The sequence below is a fragment of the Hydra vulgaris genome, chromosome 01, assembly GCF_038396675.1.
Source record: "Hydra vulgaris chromosome 01, alternate assembly HydraT2T_AEP".
Lineage (NCBI taxonomy): Eukaryota > Metazoa > Cnidaria > Hydrozoa > Anthoathecata > Hydridae > Hydra > Hydra vulgaris.
The window spans coordinates 58,953,865-58,976,273 of NC_088920.1; the positions used below are offsets into that span (position 1 = coordinate 58,953,865).

The following is a 22,409-nucleotide window of genomic DNA, read 5'->3' on the forward strand; positions in this document are numbered from 1 at the left end:
GAACGTTTACAGAACGTGCTCGAACGTTCGCAACGTTCTTCGAACGGACTTAAACGTCTTGTGTTAGCTGGGTATATTTATATATCATATATATCAATTAGTTGTCGTCATTTACGGGTCGCAAATAAATGTTACTCACGGGACATAACTTATTAACAATCAAAACAAACAATAATTTAAATATTTATCTAGAAGAAAATATGTATTTAGGCAATAATTAATATAATAAGTTCATGTTTCATCTGCTGTTTGTTTCGTAGCATATGTTTCATTACTCCAATTTCGGGAGAAAATTTTTTTTTTGCCTAAAATCATAATTTCTATTCAATCGATAAAACTTAACCCTTTAGCGCCCACCAGGGCTTAAAATTTTCAAAAAATTCCAAAAACTTCAAAAAGCAATTGTTTTTTGATCTAGATTATGAATTAAAAAATAAAATTTTAAAATTTCACTAGCAAACCCAATTATGTCATTGTAGCATATCTGCTACAATGGGAATACGAGGAAAAAAATAACAAAAGTTTTCTTAAAAAAAAGATTTTGTATTTAAGTATATAAAGAAATAAAGAAATTTGAAAATTGAAACTTTGCTATTGATTTCATTTTACAAATTCTGTTCTTATTAAATAAAACACAATATATCTTATAAGACAGTTAACAACCATTTATACTATAAATATAAACAAATTTTAAATGCCATTAATGGTAGTCATGATAACAATTTCTGTCCTTATTTAAGCATAACCAAACATTGCACTTTTTGCAACGAATATAAGAAAAACCAGTTTTGCATTTCTTACACCGCTGCCGTTTGTCACTATAAGTTGGTAAGTGGTCAAATCCATCCAGACGGATATCTTTTGTAGGATTACTCTGAACAGCAGCAGCTCTTTTGGTTGGTATAGGTATTGCATCAAGAGATGCTCTTCCAGCTTTTCTTTTTACAACAGTTACCAAGCTAGAAGCTACTGCAGCTTGAAAATTTTTTAGAGGCATGAATTTCTTACTGGGGCAAATAATTTTTAAGTCCCGACGATACAAAAACCAGGCATTTGATAATGCAATAAGAAGGGTATGTGCCCATACATATATATACCATCTATGGCATTTTAAATTTGGTTTGTAGAATGAGCACATCATATCCAGTTTGTCAACTCCACCCATATTTTTATTATAAAACTGGACTATATATGGTTGTTTTACCATAATATGTTTGCAGGTTTTTCTATCATAACGCCTTACTGAGTTGATTGGTTCAATACTAGCAAAAGACGAAATTAAAGTAACTACCTTGTTATCTATCCAAGAGACAGCTATGTTATTAGATTTGATGTCAGTACGATAGTCAAACGATCCACGCCCTTGATTTTTTAATTCTTTTTCAGAAGTGAATGGGCATTTGTAAAGGCGCTTAAGGCGAGCTGTTCCAACATACCATATTCTACGCTTTTTTAGCTCATCTAGCAAAGGCAATGAAGAAAAGTAATTGTCAGCAAATATTTTAAAATTATGATTTTCTGGCAAAGTTGAGGTCATTTTAATTACAACAGATGCCCCGACACCATGAGGAGAAACTTCATCTTTCTTTTTTATTTCTTTTCCTTGATATAAATCAAAGTCATACAAATACCCACTGACACCACATCTAGCCCAAAGTTTGAACCCCCATTTATTGGGTTTTTTTGGAAGGTATTGCTTCAAAAATGACCTTCCTTTGAAGGGAACCATTATCTCATCAACTGATTGATTTTCCTCAGGAGAAACTTTTAAGAAATTTTCTCGCAGTTTTTCCAACCAAGGTCTTAATTTCCAAGCCCGATCATTTTTCTTTACTTCATCTGTTACGTTTAGATTGTCAACAAAGTGTAAATAGCGGAGGATAGAAAGAAATCTATTCCTTGATAATATTGAACTTACTCCATCATAATTCATAAAGGTTTCCCAATAAGATCTCACAGATGGTAGTTTTACAAGACCCATACGAAAAAAAACACCAATAAAAGACTCTATTTCATTCGATGTGACAGAAATATTTGTACCTGATGACTGGCAACTATATAAACTAGATTGTTCAGCAATAATGTCTATAAGATTGTCATCAACAAACATTTTAAAATATTCGTATGGAGTAGTAGTTTCGTCCGGAATAGGTTCAATAGGTACCTCTTGAAAAGCAATATCACCAATCAAATCATTATCTAGTGTAACCTTTTTCCAAAGTGGTAAACTTGCTTTTTTTTGTTTTTTGTTGTTGACTATTTTGGATTTTTTTGGGAGTGGGGCTGAAGAGTTGGAATAGAGCATATCATCACGTGTACTACTTTCCTGGGTAAGAGACTCCGATATTGGAAAAATAATGTTGTCATTGTTGTCATCATGCACAACCTTAGTATTGCTTACAACTGCAGTTGAAACATCAGATTCAAATTCAGAGTCTGACTCACTAAGATCCTCAAAATCACTTTCACCATCAAGAATAAATGCGAGAGCATCTTCAATATTTAATTTTTTATTTTTATTCATCTAAAGAAGAACAATATATGTGCATATATATATATATACATATACATATACATATATACATATATATATGTATATGTATATATATATATATATATATATATATATATATATATATATATATATATATATATATATATATATATATATATATATATATATTGGTAACAATGTATACTTAAAAAGTCCATAGTAGCATATATGATACATATAAATTCAAATAGCATTTTGTGGTAGTTTCAAAAAGAGAAAACTCTCTTAAATACTTCTAAAACTTACATGTATTATTAATTTACAATAAAATAAACAAATAAGCTTCAATGTTCATAAAAAAAAAGGTAAAAACTTACTTTGAAAATACCTTGCCTGACAACAATCACCCGATTTTTAAAAAGACGATTTTGATGTGTTTTTATGCCTTGATTATCCAATTATATTAACCTTGCTAAATCGGACCAACAAAAATATGTTGTAAATATGCTACAAAAGGTGTTTTTGAGATCACTGTGTTGACAGGGTGGCCATAAAAGGTATCTAGTGTAACCTTTTTCCAAAGTGGTAAACTTGCTTTTTTTTGTTTTTTGTTGTTGACTATTTTGGATTTTTTTGGGAGTGGGGCTGAAGAGTTGGAATAGAGCATATCATCACGTGTACTACTTTCCTGGGTAAGAGACTCCGATATTGGAAAAATAATGTTGTCATTGTTGTCATCATGCACAACCTTAGTATTGCTTACAACTGCAGTTGAAACATCAGATTCAAATTCAGAGTCTGACTCACTAAGATCCTCAAAATCACTTTCACCATCAAGAATAAATGCGAGAGCATCTTCAATATTTAATTTTTTATTTTTATTCATCTAAAGAAGAACAATATATGTGCATATATATATATATATATATATATATATATATACATATACATATATACATATATATATGTATATGTATATATATATATATATATATATATATATATATATATATATATATATATATATATATATATATATATATATATATATATATATATATATATATATATATATATATATATATATATATATATATATATTGGTAACAATGTATACTTAAAAAGTCCATAGTAGCATATATGATACATATAAATTCAAATAGCATTTTGTGGTAGTTTCAAAAAGAGAAAACTCTCTTAAATACTTCTAAAACTTACATGTATTATTAATTTACAATAAAATAAACAAATAAGCTTCAATGTTCATAAAAAAAAAGGTAAAAACTTACTTTGAAAATACCTTGCCTGACAACAATCACCCGATTTTTAAAAAGACGATTTTGATGTGTTTTTATGCCTTGATTATCCAATTATATTAACCTTGCTAAATCGGACCAACAAAAATATGTTGTAAATATGCTACAAAAGGTGTTTTTGAGATCACTGTGTTGACAGGGTGGCCATAAAAGGTTTCTGAAGTTATGTAGCAGATCTGCTACACGGGGCGCTAAAGGGTTAAAATCTAAATTTAAAGTATATCTACATTTAACCTCAACTTTTAAATAAGCACGTGACTTTATTACAAATTGTAACCAATTAGTTTTTTATAATTGCAATAATTCAGTTTATAGTAGGACATCGTTCTGTAAATTAACAAAGTATGTTATTTTGTTACTTACGGAACGCTCGAAATGTTTGGAATTTAAAACAGACTAGGTAAGCAGATAGAATAAGCAGAATAAGCAAATAGATAGCAGATAGGCCTAAGATAGATAGCAGATAGGCCTAACTATTGTTAAATTAAATAGTCTCATTTAAATTAAAACATTTTTAAAAATTTATATATGATATAATAAATTCGTGGTAATTAATATACAAAAAAACTAATTTCTCGTTTGATAAAAGCGTATAGCTAAAAAATATTATAAATTATTCAAACCGCAAGTTGGTTTATTCAAAAGGTAGTTTTCCAATGTCTGTAGTGTATGTGTTGTGTACGCAAAGTTTTGAAATGCAAAGTCTCTCACGCCGGCTAATTGTAATTAGCTTCTTCAAACCTGAATCTTTTTTGTTGTGGACTCTTTAGTTTTTAAGGTAAACTAACACATGCTTAATAAATTTTCCGGTACCGCATGGCAATGATGAGTCCGCAGGTTACTTTTTCATTTCTATGTTTTCTTTTAATGTTAATTTTAATGAGTTTTTTTTCGCTAACCATAAACTGCTATACCGTTTTAATTCTCGAACATTCGCAGTTAGTTTGACCAAATATATTTAGTTGAGCATTTTCGTACTTTAATATTATAATAAATTTAAATATGTCGATATTGTGGATTATTTTTTTTACATTAAATGATTGATTTTTTTAGGGGAGGAGATTCTTTTTTTTTTTTTTCTAAAAAAAAAAAACACGAAAAAAAGAATATTGAGGAAAATTGTAAAAAACATTTTATATATTTCAAAGTTATTAAATTAAAAATCTCCGTTGCAACTCATGCGTTAATCCTCTCTTTCGTATCCCTAAATAATTTCTAAAAAAAATAAATAATAATAAACAGATGTTTTTTTTATTGCAGATGGCAAATACAACAATCAAAGTAAATTTCACAGTGTGAAATTTCTTATATCATTACAGAATGTGAAAGAAAAAAACTTATATAAAAAAAAGTATTATTGCAAAATCCTTATCACATAAAATCAACACTTTTTAATGCAGATATTTGGAAAAAAGTAGCATATAGTTGGTCAAAAAAAAAGTTTAAAAAAAAAAACAATTTTTTTTTAAACAGTTTAAAAAAAAAAAGTGTTGGACAAAAAACAATGATTTGGGTTGATATAGTGCCCTGCGTTAAACGAATCTTTAGCGTTTTGTTTACAACATTTGTTCTACACAATAATGTACGTTATTAGGCAGTGAATTTCACAGTTTAGGAGAAAAGTTTAACAGTATGCGTTTATGGTTTTTTTAACAAAAACAATTTTTTCTCGGTACTTTTGTTGAGTGTTTGATTTAATTTAATTTCAAAAGCTTTAACAGTTTCTCTTTTATTTATTTAATAGGCTATTTGTTTAGCGGGTTGATTATTTTAAAATAAAAAGTAAGGATAACATTTATACAAGGCTAAAAGTAGAAATTGTAATAGTTAATTTACTAAAGATATGCAATCAAAATAGTTTTTTTTTTTAAATGTCAACCTATGGTCATTTAAGTTTGATTATCGTGTCCTGATTATCGAGTCGTTTCCCGATTCGTGTTTTTTTATTCTTTATGAAATATTTTTTTATTATTTACTTTATTTATTTAAAAAGTAGATTACTGATAGATAACTCATTAAATTAACAGTATTTAAAAGGATTAACACAGAAAAAATGGCGGACGAGTTTATAGGTGAGAATTTAATATAATTTCTTTTTTCAACTTTAAGTTTTATTCAAGTTTGTCTCGATAGATGATTGCATTTTATTGTAAAAACAATAACAATTTCCAGTTCTCGTAAGATTGACAGATCCCATTCGTAACTTAAAAGCGGATCAAATAAATTTTTTTGTATCTTTTCTTTAAATAGTTTTTTAAATCTTTTTTATTTATTTATTAGAATCAGAATTCGGGTAACACAAATTATACTAAAGTTTGAAATTCAAAATTGATAAGTTGCATTCCCGTTCTATTTACGATAATTTTAAACTTTAAATGTTGATTTTAAATTAGTTTTAGGATCTTTTTTTTTCTACAATATATTTATGTTTTATACTTTTTTCTACAATATATGTTTTAGTCTATAAATCAATTACAAAATGAAACATAATCAAATAGTTAAAAAATACGTGTAAATACAAATTAATAGGCAGAGTATATCGCCAAATAAGTTTGTCGTAAGGTAAAGTTACATACAGTTGAGTTTTACTATTTAAAAAAAATTTCACGGATTCCAAACAACAATAAACAGCAAAATTTTAAAATATAAAATGCTTTTTAATCTTAATCTTTGGAAACTTTTTCTGAATCCTTTGCCCACTCGTTGTAGTTACCCTTTCGGTGTAGTTAAGCCGATTTACAAGTTATTCGAATTCTTTTATTTAAAATTAGCATGATTTTATCAGTGCATTGTCCATACAAGAGCTTTAGATGATATAATTTTTTTTGCTTTAGGTTTTTTAATATTTGAAGAAACTTTTCTTTTTTTTATACAATTTTCAAAACATTTTTACTAACCCTAATAGTGAATCTAAAGAACACCAATTTGGAGTCTATAGATCACGTTCGCTCATCCGCGTTAACTTGAATTGAGTTAAAATTTTCTGAAAAAGTGCCTTAGATCCTTGTTCTAATCGGTTCTGATTTATATTAACTATATATAGTTGTCAAAATACAATATTTCTTTCAATTTTCACAAAAATACTATAATTCCGACCAAGAAAGAGCTTTTAATTAAGAAAAATTTCCAATAAACAATCAGAACATATCATATAATTAAACTATGGTGTTCATTTCACCTAAAAAGCGTATTTATTTGGAATCTTATTCAAATTTGGACAAGCAATCGTGATTTTGAGAAGATTTTTTTTAAAAAAAGAATCTTCGGTCTGGGCTTTTTCCATACAAACATTTATCAGTTATTAAACATTCAAAATAACATTCACTCAAATAAACATTATCTAATTAAGGTATGATCTTTTTTACTTCGGAGATTTTCAGAGAAAAGTAGGCTTGGTACTGATTTTTTAAGTAGTTTCTGTCACTTCTGTTTTGTTTGTAATTATTTCAGCTTTTTTTTTTCATTTGTACAACAAAAGTGGTAAGTAGCAGAGAAAAATTAGCGAAGCTTAGCTATTCAATAATTTAAGTCTAGCAGGTGTAAACAATTATACATTTGAAGAAACTGCCATAGTAGTTACAGTTTATTAAACGGTTGCCAAAATATTAAATTATTTCAAAACATTTAATACATAAATAATTATCCGAGGTAATGAATTCGTTTGGTTTGAAACCGAATGACTTGACTTTTGCATATATTATTTAACAAAACCACACATTTAGAACTTTTTTGATTTTAATAAAACGTCGTATTAATTACTAAAAGCAAAATATATCTAAAAACGTTTACAAACTTGGTGGCAAGCTAGTTTTCATTATAAAGTTCAACTGGATTAAAATGTTCGGGGCTTTTTTTTATACCATAAGTAAAGAAACATTTTTTATGTTTTTTAAAATCAAATGTTGTGTTATGATTCAAGTCTTAATAAACAGATCTTCTTTTAGGTCTTGCTCTTTAAAAATGGTTCTACTTACACTAATAAAAATGGTGGCAAATAATTATAATAATTATTCTCTCATTTACGTGGTATGTCTATAAGTTATAAAACCTTTGTTTTTTTAATAAAAACTATTTCATGAGTTTTTATGCAGTCAAACTTATTTGACGTTTGAACATTTAAACTTACAGTAGAGATATTAATAATGAATACAGTGGTATTAATTACAAGGTGGTCCACTGTTCCTTTAGTTTAAAAAAATAATGTTGTTTATATCTATTTTAAATTTGTTGTTTTATTAGTGTTTTTCTAACACGACACTTGTGGGAAAATTATCAATATCTATTAATAATAATAAAGCGGTACTACAAATAATAACAATTATGGTCGTTAATATATAAATTATAAGATAATATATAACATTGATTTAAACAATTAATAAAACCTAAAGAAACAATTGTTCAAGTTTTAACAAGTCAATATATATATATATATATATATATATATATATATATATATATATATATATATATATATATATATATATATATATATATATATATATATATATATATTGTGTTAGTGTATTCCACAAATAGAGTGCTCAATGTTCTTAAAGAGCAGAGCAATAATAAATTAGTAAAAACACTTATCTAATTTTTGTCTCCAACAATTGTTTCTCCATCAGTAGGTTCATCAGAAAGAAACTTCTTCCTGATGATCCTACTCACCTACTCACCTCATCAAGCAGTATTTTTACTAATTTATATATATAAATTATGGCTAAAAACCATAGTTTTAGAAAAATACTAAATAAGACATTATATACGGTAAGTATCGTTTATACTATATGTAACGTAAACATAATTTAAGACGTTTGAAGTACCATATATAACGATTATACACTCAGGGCGACCCGAAGAGGTTTTAAAGGGAAGTGACGTATCTGTTTTTTGCCGAGTAAAACATAGAACTTTTTTTTTGCCGACTAAGATCTAAAAATAAAAAAGGTCGTCGTTGGCTGATATTTGGCCACTGCCAACTATAGATCCTATTTTGCCGACTCCATAATCCGATTTGCCGACTAATAAATTTTGTACGGGGGCTAGACACCCTCCTCAGGACGCCTCTGTATACACCCATACAATACAACGTACGTTACTTTTTTGCACGTTTTTTTGAGACAATAAAATTTAAACTATTAATCTCCATTATATCATTATAATTATTACTATGTTTTTACATTTATCTATTAAAAACTATTTCAATAATATAAATTTGGAAAAATTATTATGCTAAGTTGTCATTTACTAAATTAGGTTAGTTATAACCTAATTAAATAAATGACAACTTATTTGTCATTTGTTGCTGTTTCTTTATTAAAAAAATATTTTATATAATTTCTACCGATTATTTAGCTATTATTTCTACTAATTATTTAGCTACTATTTGGTTTGTATTGAAAATGTTAATCATAGGCGGTTGGAACCTAAACTTGATCTAACAAATGAACAAGTTAGTCTAATTAAATATCTAAATAACAAACATTTTAAAAATTATTTATTAAAGTTTCTTTTTTTTTTACTTATTTTTATAAGTTTGATAAAAGAATTCTTTATCTATTAGCAAGTTTACATAAAGATAAGTATAGTTAAAATCAGTAAACAACTGTTGTTCAAAAGACTGTAGTGGGTTTTTTTTTTGTTTTGTTTTATTATTTTGACTGGAGACTTGTTTTATTTATTTTGACTTAGAGACTGGAGCTTACAATTATCACGCTTTATTAATAAAAATATATCTGTGAAGTTTTAATGACATTATCTAAAAATGAGATTACCGCTCATACAATTATTTATTGATTTTTTTTATTAAATTTTTTGCCTTATTGTCTAATGATGGGACTGCCCATTGTTCCCACATTGTAACAAGAGTAAAAAAGAACTTTAACAAAACATTAGATAAAGATTTGTATTGATCTCCATAAAAAAAGTATTTATTTACAAACGTTAATTTCAGCATTGTTATTATTCATATTTCATTTTTTATTTATTAACTTTCCGAAATAAATTCAGAAATTTAAGTTTATTTCTGAATATATTCTTAATCTATTTAAAAATTATTTTCGATTCTATTTTTATAAAAAAAACATTATTTGCTGCTTATATTTATGCATAAATTGGAAAGAAGAAAAAAAACTAAGTACAATAGATAATATGTATACAGATACGATTTTACATGGTTGTGTGGGGGTATTACACCACTCCAAAGAAAGTGATTTTCAAGTTATAGTCGGTTTTTTTACGAATTTAGTCGGCTAGTCGGGTATTTGACACAGTTCAGTCGGTTAAATTTTCGTTTTAAGAATTTTTTATTTTTTGAAGCCAGTCGGTACTTTTTAAGGATTCACCCCCACTCCCTCATTTTTTTCGTAGAATCGCCTCTGTATGTATAGATGTAAGTATGTATGTATGTACGTATGTATGTATGTATGTATGTATGTATGTATGTATGTATGTATGTATGTATGTATGTATGTATGTATGTATGTATGTATGTATGTATATATATATACATTAAATTTAAACATTATGTTGTTAAACATCATTGCGTTAAAATTTAGTTTCTCCTTGTATTGCAAATTTCCACATTACATATGAAAACAAAAAAACAGTTGCCATGACCAATAATAGTTGTAATGACCAGTAGACCATTATATCGGCATAACCGGTAGTAACAAATGAGTTTTACGCCACCGGTAGTTACAGATACGTCACCATTAATGTTTAAAAAAAGTTTTAACATCTTCAATCACAGGTACGTCACCGTTATCGTTTTAAGTAAGTTCTAACTTCTTTAGTTAAATGAAAAAAGGAAATAAATAGTTTGAAATAAGTATTAAACAAATAGGTAACAAACCATGTTTGCACAATTATATATAAAAACAAAAGCAAAAAAATTGTGTTGCTGTTATCATAAGTTCTCGTGTTTTTGTGATTACCGTATCGCCATTACTTTTGTGGTTATTATATTGTGATTATCGTAAACAGTTAGTAACTTAATAACAGTGCGTAATCAGTTGATTGAATCCTACTCAAAGCTATTACGGCGTTTAGACTTATAACTCAATAATCTCAATAATATGTCTGCAATTTAGAATATAGCAAAAAGAGGATAGAAGAATTAAATAAAATTCAAATTAATCAAAAAAATCTAGTTTTGGATATCAAATAATTCAAACTTTATAATGCAAGTTTTTTCTAAGAAAAAGTGAATTTAAAACTGTGAAAAAAGATTTTTATGTCATTTACCATTAATATTTCTGCAATATCGTTTTATGTTTGCATAAAAACTAAAACCACTTTGCGTGATGAGTTGTTTTAATTTTAATAATATTTGATTGCTTTTTTTTTACCACATCATTTCAACAGTTTTTTACAAAGCAATACCACTCCAATGTTAAGCTGTTTTTTTTTAAATACCATATAAATTGACTGACAACACTAGTTTCACTCTCATTTTTATAAAATATAGTGTTAAATTTTATAACTATTTATAGTTGTAAGGTTTAAGACTTAACATCATGTGTAAACATAGTAACGTCTTAGAATTAAAACATAAGAAGACTAAATTAAGCAAAGTAAATAAACAGCAGGTGTTTGAAAATTGATTTTGTGACTGCTTCTCTTTCTCTCTTTTTCTCTCTTTGTTTAATATTAGGACAAACATTTACGATGTTTAATTCATTTATTTTTTAAATATTCTTTGCAACGTTAAATAACTTTCTTACGCCATTTTAAAGTTTTGTAAAATGATACTTTTACGACGTGCAGTTAAACTGATGTTGATTTCCACGTATTGTCGACAGTTCCGAGTAAGTTTTTTTTATTTAAAAAGAATTTTTTTAATCAAGTGATTCACGAGTTAAAAGTGCAATAGAAATTGATATTCTGAAATCAGAAGAAAAGTGAATTCCTAAAAAAAAAATTATGTAAATATAATTTTATTGAGGTTTAATTTATGACTTTTCTCAAATAAAATTGATAAATTTTGAATTTCAAAAAAAAGTTGTCACTGTTTTTCAAATTTTTTTTTTCAATGTTTATTTTAGGCTTCAAAATTAGTTTTCATCTTTCTCTTATTCTATAAATCTGATGACGCAAATAAAATGTTTTCCGAAAGAAAAAAAAAACTGTAATATTAATATAGTCTCTTAAAAAGAATTTATTTTCAGTTTGAATTCATTTTCCTCATGGAAAATTTCAACTTGCAAACAACTTTTAACGAAGCACAAATAATATTACACGCTGTAATAAAACGTAACAAAATCAACTTTAAAAATATTTAGATTTCAATTAAATTATTTAGGTTCAAGAATTCTTTTAAATACGGAGATACGGACTCCGCTGTCGTAAAACGATTAAAAACAATTCATGCAATCACTCTATTCAGTTAAAAATTAAAAAAAAAAGAAACGCGCGACGAACAATCCCTACTATTAGGAATTGTTATATATAATAGTTTTTTTATTAATTAAAGAAAAACTCTTAGAAAAGCGGCAAAAGCATGTTAATTATTTAACTTCATTGATGAACTTCCAATGTAACTGTTTAGCCAGAGCCTTCCTTTTATTTTTTCTAACAAAGAAAAAAAATTACCTCACTACTTCGTGTTCTTAAAACATTATTATTCAAAGCTGGTAACAAACTGGTAAAGTACTGTTAAGTTTTAAATAACAGTGTATTGCTGTCATTTACAGTATCAAGCAAACTTTACAAGGTATCAATCGTCAATCAAACAGAAATGAATTTTTAATGTTTTTTAATTTTGAATGTCGGAAAATTAATTTCTTATCAATGATAACACTTTCAAAAGTTAAAACTCTTTTCTAAAATTGTGTGAGTCTTATACATGCAATTCTGCTGCTCAGAAAAAGCATATTAGCTGCAGCTTTTTATTCTGGCGATAAATGCGTTAAAAAATATTTTCATGATATGAATAAAAACTGTTTTTTTTTTCAGGATTGATAGACAAAAAAGTCAGTATAAAATGAACATTTTAAATCGTTGTTAGAAAAAATGATAAGCATCGTATCTATGTTATTTTGTTTGCTTATGTGTGCAATATACGTCGTGGTGGGTAACAGTGTTGTTGGTAAGTTTATTTGATGCTTTGTTAGTTATTATTATTATTGTTGAAGTTTTTGTTATTTATTTATAATACTTGTTTTTTTTTTATGTCCAACATTCATAAAAAAATGCAGTGATATTCCAAAAAATGTCCTAAGAACAATTTTTTTCTTATTTATAAAACTTCATTTTTTCTCTTGTAATATTTGCATTATTTGATATTCAAATATATAAACAACATACGTAAACAAAAAATAAAAGAGGAGTAGGATTTCAAAATATTTGATTTTGATTGATTTTGAAAAACTTTGATCTACCTACATGTATGGACGGATGCTAGGAGATGGCGGACGAAGATTGAAAAATGATGATCAGTTTAAATTATCGCTGATTAGCAATGATCTTATCAATCGAACAACCATAAAATTTTTATTGTATTTTTGTATTCGGATGAAATTGCATTAAGTTGCACCATAAAAATGTTTCTCAAAAACAAATTATTTATTTTAATATTTTAATTAAAATCTTTTAATTTTATTGTTTTTCTGCTGCTCATTAGACAAATTAGGTTTTCTTTTTTTACATAACTTACGGGGCACCTGGTCCAAAAAAAGTTTTTTGAGCCCAAAAGTCATTAGTTTTTGTTAAACTGATTTTGCGTACCTTTTGTATCAATTTGGATATATTGGAATAACTTCAACTTGTCGTATCTTTACAAATAACAAGTGAAATTAATGTCTTTGTCAATTCAATTATTTTTACAGTTTATACCAAAAATCTTTGACAAGTCAGTGCCAGAATTTGTTTTCAACAAAATTGGTAAGGAAAAACGGGGCAAGATGGTGAATAGTCCAAAATGGCTTTCCATATAAAAACTCAACAAAAAAAGTTAAAAATGGTTGATAAAAAATTGTATTTATAATTTGTATTTTAAAACGCCAATTGGTTTTTTAAATATTGTTAAGGCAATTCTATTCGCATAAGTTACTTTTTGCGCTTAAAAAAAATACCTCGGTTTTGGTTATTCATAATGGATGGCGCCTTTCGGGTGTAACTTTTTGAGGAATATTTTTTTATCTACGTATGTTTATTTTGTGTTACTTTAGTTAGAATTGTTAGTAGTTTTTTTAAAAATTAAGGCAGAAGTTGCATAATATGTCATCTTTTTTTTTTTACATTTATTTTGCTGTTTAACAATAAATAATCAACATATGTCCGTAGAACATAAAGACAGTAAAATCTTGTCAACAAGCACCGTTTTTGTATATACAATAAAAAATAAAAACTGTTCTTTTTTACAATGATCTTTATTTAATAAAGAGTTAAACAGACAGGGGCTCAAAGAAAATGAAAATAACAATACGTCATCGCAATCTTTTCATAGAGCCCCTTTATACATTTTTAATAGAATATAGATATTAAATTAAAAACCCTAATGAGCATAAAACTGCTGCGCTAATCAGTAAATCAAAAAAAGATCAAATAAAATAAATACTAAAATAATTAAAATTACTTGGTGATCCCTTTAAGCACAATTGGTTCTCAAATTTTAAAAATTTCCTTTTTTATTATAAACTTAAATGAACTTAATGACTTTGCCATACATTTGAATCCTTTTTGGTAACTATTCCATATATTTGGTCTTCGATATGCAATGCTATATTCAGCATATTTATTAAAGTTTTGAGGCAGTTTATATGAGTTACTTATATTTGCTCTTAGATAATAGTTTTCATTTATGTTTATTTCAAACTTGTTATTAAAGTTTGCAGGAGAGAGATCATTATTGAACCGATACATAAAAAATAAATGCTGATTGATATTTATTTCAAAAACACTCATCATTTTCATATCTTTCATTATAGGTTTGACGTGTTCACGCTTATTTTTAGAGTAAATATTCTGCTAGCATGTTTTTGTAGACTATAAATTTTTTTAAGTTTTGATGGTTGCGTACTCGCCCATGTTATGTTTGCGTTGCTGATGAAGCAATGAATTAGTCCAAAATATATTAGTTTGAGACTTTGTTTATTGATATATGAGCAAACTCGATGCATCATACCAATTATATTAGTGATTTTAGATTGAATATATCTTATTTGAGGAAGTAAGGATAAATTCTCATCAACAATAACTTCTAAGACCTAATACTGGCTTGTTTTTTAATTAAGTTATCATTTAAAATAAGGTTAGGTAAGAGGAAGAATCTTACCCCAGTCACGTGAACTGATGTCAAATTTATGAACTTTAATTTTAATTTTTATTTCAAACTTTTCTACTTGCAAACTGAAAATTCATGCAGGTAATGAATCATTATGAAAACTTAAACATACTGACAAATTTTATTGCTTCATTACTGATAGTTTTGCAATAACTCAGGGCTTTTACAATTTTTTATGTTCGCCATCTAGCCCCGTCTCCCCCTAAATAAATATCTGTGTGAGCATTAACTCATTAAGGTTTTATTTAATCACTTATTGAAAAGTGTTAGAACTTTTTAAATTATTAATCCGAGTTTTCTAAAAAATATTTTATAAAAACAAATATATATATATATATATATATATATATATATATATATATATATATATATATATATATATATATATATATATATATATATATATATATATATATATATATATATATATATAATATGATGAACATATATTTTATTTTTCACTTTTAAAGAGTGATTGACAATTTTTCCAAATATCATTATTTTAAGTAATTATTTTAAATATCATTATTCAAAGTAATTTAATCTTTAAAATTTTGTTTAAAAGTTTGCCAGTTAATGTTTTTTCTGATGAGAAAAGTTTTTATAATTTGAAAAGATTAAAAACATTGTTGGGAATTTGGACGAGGCACAAAAATTGTCAGGTTCAGCATAACTGAATATTTATAGTAATTGGACGAGGCACCAAAGTTGGCTCAGCATAACTGAATATTTATGGAATTGCTAAAAGAAGTGCAGACAAAAAAATTAACAAGTTTGCAAATACTGGAAATAGAAGATTAAATTTTTCGTTAAAAGATATCGAAGTAAATGTAAGCAAACAACCATTTGGTTAAATTTACAAATGGTCATTAACCAAACCAAAAAACAAGATATTTATTTATTCATCAGATAAATATTTTTAAGGTTAATGAATGAAATAAATAAATGAAATTAAAAAAATAAAAATCAATGAATTTAAAAACCGTGTTACATTTTGTAAATAAATGAATTTAAAGCTTTAGCGAATTTTTAAATTTTAAATATTCACAATTGAATTCTTGAGTTCGCTGGTCCATGAAAAAATCTTAAATTCGTAGTTTCCACAAAAAATTTTTTGACAGTATCTTAATTTATACTTGATTTCCAAAAAAGCACAATGTTATAATAAAAAAAGAAGCCCCTTTTCGATTTGGTTTTTTCTTAAAATTTTTCTTTGAAATTTTTTGAATTTAACTTATGTTAAAGATGTGATCACACCGACATCTCAGAAAAATATTTAAAATATGCAAGGCATTATATTTAATATCTCAGCAAAACATTCGAAATATACACGACGTGTTACTTTAACACAATGGATAATAAAATTGTTTAGTTACTCTATTAATTATGGATGAGCACAAAAGTTAATCTCAAGATTATTCTTTGTTCCTCTTGTTTTTAAATGATTCTTTGTTTCTCTTGATATTGATTGTACAATCTTGATATATTATACAATAAACCTTTTGTTGCAATCTTGATATATTACATATATATCTATATATATCTTAATATATATACATGTCCTGCTGCCTTTTAGGAATCAATTTTCTAAGCAAGTTCTAGAAGAAGTTAACTCGGAATTACATAAAGAAGATAACTCTGAAATAGATCTTGTTCTTGGAAATCTTGGTTGAGTAAAAGTTAGAAATTGTTTCTCAACTTGCTACTTATGAAGCTAATTTAAATATGTCTGCTTTATCTTTGATTACGTTATTTTTATTTCCCATAATTCTGAAAAATAATTAGCAGTCTCATTCTTGACTTTGAAATATACTTACATTTGAATCCACCTATTTGTTGTAAAATCAGGTTTGAATCCTCTAATCAGAGGCAATTCTACAAATAAAATGAGGGGGTGGGGGTGAATCTTTCAAAACTACCGACTAGTTCCTTAGATTTTAAAAAAAAAAGGGCCTCAAAACTAAAATTCACCCAACTGAACGGTATTAAATAGCCGAGTAAATTCGCAAATAAACTAACTATAACTTGAAAATCACCTTTTTTGAGGGGGCGTGGGGAGAGGTTCAAAACCCCATATCCCCCTGTCAAATTGCCTCTGTCACTGATTATTGTCTTATGTACTTTTGTTTAACACCTCCTCACTAAATTACTTTTTTCACTGTACTTCATTGTACTTCTTAAGGTGGTATACCCCCTTCAAAAAAATCTTGGAAGTGAAACCTTATAGTAAAAATTATAATTAAGCATCTGAAAGATCTTATTAATCGAAAATGATTTATAAAATTACAGGTTGTTATGTTGTCATGACAATAACCTAAAATGGCAGATATAAGATAATATGCACATCGCACCGTCAAAAATATCTCAGATTCTAATAAAGTATTCAAAGTAAAAACTTGGTCCAATGATAAAAAACAGTTTGATCTAAGCAATCTGCCAAAAGCTTTTAAACCTGACTATTTGTTTCCATGTAGCACTACACGGTTTATGAAGATTTTTAAATTAGCAATTTTTTGTGCTGAAACAGCAATATCTCGAACTCTGGAATGTTTTATAATTAACTATTGGCAGATATAAACAATGTATGTAAATTTAAGAGAAAAATATTTAGAAACTACCAGCAGCATAAAGATTTCCTTGTTTTTGCTTTTCTTTATCGTTTTTGTTCTTTTTATTGCCCCTGATTGTTTTTCTACGCAACTTTACATTGGGCTTATTTTTGTATGACGATTGATATAGATGTATTTTATTTTTTCTATTGCAGCCATCTATCATAAATGTTCATGGAATCATATTGAGTTTTTCATAAGTCATCACTGATGCTTTTCTTCCAATATTAAAGTTTGTAATCGCATCATATGTTGCAAATTTTAAATGTAACAATGAACAGAATTTAGTTTTCGGTACTCGTTCCCATATCATCATGTAAAGACTGTCATTTTGGTTTTGAGTTTTTCCGTGCATACATTTTGCAATCAATTCATTAGAGCTAAGTTCTTCATAAATTGGCTTTAGTAACTCAATGATATCACTTGGCAAACTAGGGCCAGGCTTATAGAGAGAAGATTGATTGGGATGTTTTCGATCAACATTGTGCTGGCATCAACTTTTTTCACCGTTTGGACAACAGGTGTGATAATTGTTTTCTTTTGAGGAAGCAACATGAAACAATGAAGCAACTATTGCACTGCGCATTTTATTAACAGATTGATTTTTGGTTCTATTTGCAGTTCGATAACAGTTTTGCAATCTGTCAATTGTTGCATCAGTAAGTCTTCCTTTACCACCTTGACGTCTTTCCTTTTTTAATTTTCTTAATCGTGTGCTAACTCTATTTTGCATATGACCAACACATTCTAACTTTGAAACTAGTGTAACACCATACACTCTTTCAACAGATGAAAATGCCTTACTATCTACGTCACCACAAAATTTAGTAAAGCGGAGTTTATATTTTTCAATAAATCGTTCAAAAATTGACTTTGCTCCAGCGACCTCCATACCGGTGGATGGGCCAGTATAGATGAGGTAACAAAAATGAGTAACTTTAAGCACTTCATATGCATCAGGTTCTGTATTATTTTTCTTTCCAATCAAAAAATATTGTTTGTAATATTTGAATAATACTTCACAATCCAAAACTTTTCCTGTAATCATAGATATTGCCGTAAAAAGACCGTTGTATGAGAAAAAAATCTCGACGTTGCCAAATACCAGCACAATAAACACTAGTATTTATTAAATCGAATTCACCAGTAGTATGTTAGGATGCTTTTATAATTTCAAGTGCAGCATCAAACCTGGTTTCTACTGCAATAGCTTCAACTTCAATAGCAATTTTACGAACAATTTTACTGTAAGTGTTTTTAGTCATTGGCGGTGGAAGATCCATAAGATAACAGAAACTTTTCAGGCCAGCATGGTCCTGTCCACATGAATATATTGCATAAATAGACCTTTGGTTAACATAAAAAGCTCTATAACTTTAAAAACCACACTTCTTTGATATAAAAAATTTGTTATTGATTGCACATTTACAGAATATAATCAATGAGCTGGGAGTCCAATTTTTTTTTACTTTTTCAGTTAAATTAAGTCTACAAGTTTTACATTCTGGACAACATAATAGCTGAACAACAATGGCTAATAAAGTGCTATCAATTACCCTGTATCCACATATGTTTTTTTTATTAGAACTTGCAAAAGTATTAATAGGGTTTATCTTGGAATAAGTTACATTTATTGAGCTCTGTGAATATGTTAGTAGAAGAGTATTATTTGCTGGATTTGTTTTATTTAAAGTATATTGATTTCTTTGAAATCTTTTTTTTTTTTTGTATTGAGTAATGAAGTTCATACATTCTCTACCCATTAAAAGTATAAGGTTTAAATTATATAAACATAAACAGATGCACAGATATATATAACTTTAAGATGACAATTCGTTTTAATGAACCTTCTGGAAGAAATTTATGAGAAATCCAGTTATTGCTTTTAATCTTACAGATGTTTTAATTTATGGAAAATAGAAATAAATTATTAACTTATTTCAACAAGCTCTTTCTCAGTGTTAAAAGTTAAATTTGGGGAGAATTTCTTGGACAAATAAAAATTTAACCGTTGCTAAGGAGGTTGTCAAGGGCGTGTAAAAAGTAAGGTTCAGCAAAGTTTGCTTTCTTTAAGTTATATAATGAATTTTAAAAAATGACTTTCAGAATATGATTCTCTGATAAATTTTAAATAAAATAAAACCACAAATACCATCTCAATCTCAACACAGCATTCTTTTTGAGGTTACAATGTCATCACCTTAAATTACTCAATTTTAGTATAGACTATAGTATACTTCCATCAACTATAGTATCCTTCTAACACTAATGCCTAAAATTTTTAATTTTTTTTTCTCTTACTAATAGTTAGTTATAAACATAAAGCTAACTTGTAACTTCCAGTTAGCTAACTTGTAACTTCCAGATAACTCTAATCGCTTAGCATCTATCATTTGTTTTTGATCTCTAACATTAGCCTATGACCATATTATTGCCTAATCAATCATCTTACTTTATTTTTATAAAAAAAGGTTTTTAAGTCCTCCATTAACTTACTTAATGACAGTTAGTAAGGATTTCGATCTTTTTGTACTACTGGCGACTTGTTAACCCTTACAACAGCAAGATTCTATCGTGCTTTAGATGGAAGCAGTGTTATAAAAGTTGACAATATTTACTCTATAAACAATAGTTTATGATGCAATTTGTAAAGTTTTAAAAATAATTGAATTATTTATTTCTAAATTTTTGATTAATTCTTTTATAAAATAGTAAACAGCCCCTTATAATATAACAACAGTTCCTTTGGCTCCCGTCTCGCTGCACTACTGTTTTTACTTACATATTTCACTCATTTGCATTGCATTTTATATGCAATCTAAGAGAGTTATACCGGTTTGAAGTTTCCTGCTTAGGTATTTTTTTACTATTTTTATACAGAGGAGTGATATTTGCATATCTGAATTGCACTAGTAGTTTGCAAATTTCATGCGACTCTTTGAAAAATACATAAGCTAATTGATGAAGGGTAATACACAGTTCTTTAAAATAGCTGTATAGTTAAATGCGACTGGTCAATTTCAGCGGTTTTTCTGTGATAAGAAAAGTAAGGAATAAAAAATAAAGATGTAGTTAATAAAAGTTTATAATATACTCAGAACAAAATTCTTTGTATTTTTGATTTTGAAGCCCTAATTTACTCTGTAATTTAAGCCTTAGCTGGTTTTCAATAAATGATAAAATATTATCAGTAAATTAAAAGTTCATGAAAAAAACATTTTGCAATGTGGCAGTAACTAGAAAAATCCCATCGCGTCTTTATTCAGATGAAAATTAAATAAAATGTAAATAATTTATTTACAAAAAATATTAAAATTAAATTAAGTTTAAACAAGTTTTCATTAAAAATCACTGTAAAGTTCAGTTGAACACCAGTTTAAACGTTTTCTATATTTAAAATTGTTGCGTAATGCATGGTCGTGCGTTTTACAGCACGTGCACAATCACCTCTTATTATTGTATGTTTAATCCCAACACCTAATACAGGTGGAATGCAAATCAAATTTTAAACGTTACTTTTAATTTTGGACCAGATCATTTTCACCAAGTTTAACAGTGAACTGTCGGGTCCCCAGAGCCGTCCTTAGAAAGGAAGGTGGGGGGGAGGGCAACTGAAGCAATTTGCTCCGGGCGCCGCTAAATGGAGAGCGCTATTGTAGTTTTTTTTTCAGCGGTCTTCGTTGATATATCCACTTTTGCTCAAGTCCTTAAAGATTACCCGCTTAGTTATGCAATACATCTATTGAGCTCACCTCTTTTTATCAGAGAAGACGTTATACCAGTATACAACCTCCATTATAGAGGTTATTGATCGCTTTGCATTTCACTTTATAGTGCAGTAGTATCCTACTCAAATCTGAAAAATATATTTAAAATTTTTTTTAAAAGCACCATTTCTTAAATGACTAAAGAGTAAAAAATAAACGCTTTATCGGGTCCCAAAGACATTGTGTACGTACAGAACCTGAAAAATGTTGGGCGCCAATCGGATCGAGTTGTTCTTAGTTACTGGTTCATAACTTCAAAAATATCTTTACCATTTAAAACCTTGGACGCCCAACATTTTTAGTCATTGGCTTTAATTAAAATCGTTAAAACTTTTTTAACGATTTTAATTTAAGCTAAAGTATAAAAGTTAGTTAATAAAGTTAGTTTTGTGTTGTTTATTTTAATTACTTCTTTTTAATGATTTCTTTTATTAACGCTAAACTCATGTTTGTTTTATAAAATATAAAAACAAAATGACAGTTAATTAAAATGTTGTCATAAAAAGGGTTGCAAACTGTAATCTTAAGTGACCTTAACGATGAATTAAAAAATCTTACCTTATTGAATATTTTTGTTCCCAGAAACAAAAATAAAGTTTTAAATAAACTTTATCTGAGCTTGAATATTATTTTATTGAAGATGTCAAAAAAACTGTGAGATGCTCAAAGAAGAAAATCATCAAGAACTCTGAAGCCGAGAAACCGAGAACCGAGCCGAGAACCGAGAAACTTTTTGCAAAGTGCTAAAGCTAACACATTTTTTTCTTTTTTCAAGTTTTTCACAACTTTGTAAACCAAACATTTTATGTGATGAAAACTTCTTAAAAACATCTGGTGAGACCTTCATCTTCATCTTTGGATATTTTAAGCCAAAAATTTTAGGAAGCATCAATGAAAAACAAAATGCTTGAATGTAATTTTAAGCCTATTACATGGCGA

At 27.4% G+C, this 22,409-nt stretch overlaps 2 protein-coding genes across 6 annotated transcripts in view; one reads left to right on the plus strand and one right to left on the minus strand.

Annotated features, from left to right (window-relative positions):
- Positions 1 to 522: 522 nt before the first annotated feature.
- LOC136075480 (piggyBac transposable element-derived protein 3-like) lies at positions 523 to 3,899 on the minus strand. The gene is made up of 3 exons (XM_065788805.1): positions 3,784 to 3,899; positions 2,872 to 3,380; positions 523 to 2,524 (listed from the first exon to the last, which is right to left on the minus strand). The coding sequence occupies exon 3, from the start codon at positions 2,522 to 2,524 to the stop codon at positions 701 to 703; it is 1,824 nt and encodes a 607-aa protein (XP_065644877.1). The 5' UTR covers positions 2,872 to 3,380; positions 3,784 to 3,899; the 3' UTR covers positions 523 to 700.
- Positions 3,900 to 4,445: 546 nt separating this feature from the next.
- The window catches only part of LOC101237183 (cell adhesion molecule DSCAML1), a 69,708-nt gene continuing 51,744 nt past the window's right edge, over positions 4,446 to 22,409 (plus strand). Inside the window, exons 1-3 of one of the 5 annotated variants that reach the window (XM_065788809.1) lie at positions 5,789 to 5,882; positions 9,190 to 9,262; positions 12,766 to 12,898. In XM_065788809.1, coding sequence (XP_065644881.1) covers positions 12,823 to 12,898 — 76 coding nt within the window. In that variant the 5' untranslated portion in view covers positions 5,789 to 5,882; positions 9,190 to 9,262; positions 12,766 to 12,822. Of the gene's footprint in view, positions 4,648 to 5,613; positions 5,883 to 9,189; positions 9,263 to 11,365; positions 11,619 to 12,323; positions 12,524 to 12,765; positions 12,899 to 22,409 lie in introns of those variants that run through there. The other 4 variants (XM_065788810.1, XM_065788807.1, XM_065788806.1 and 1 more) reach the window with 4 other exon arrangements.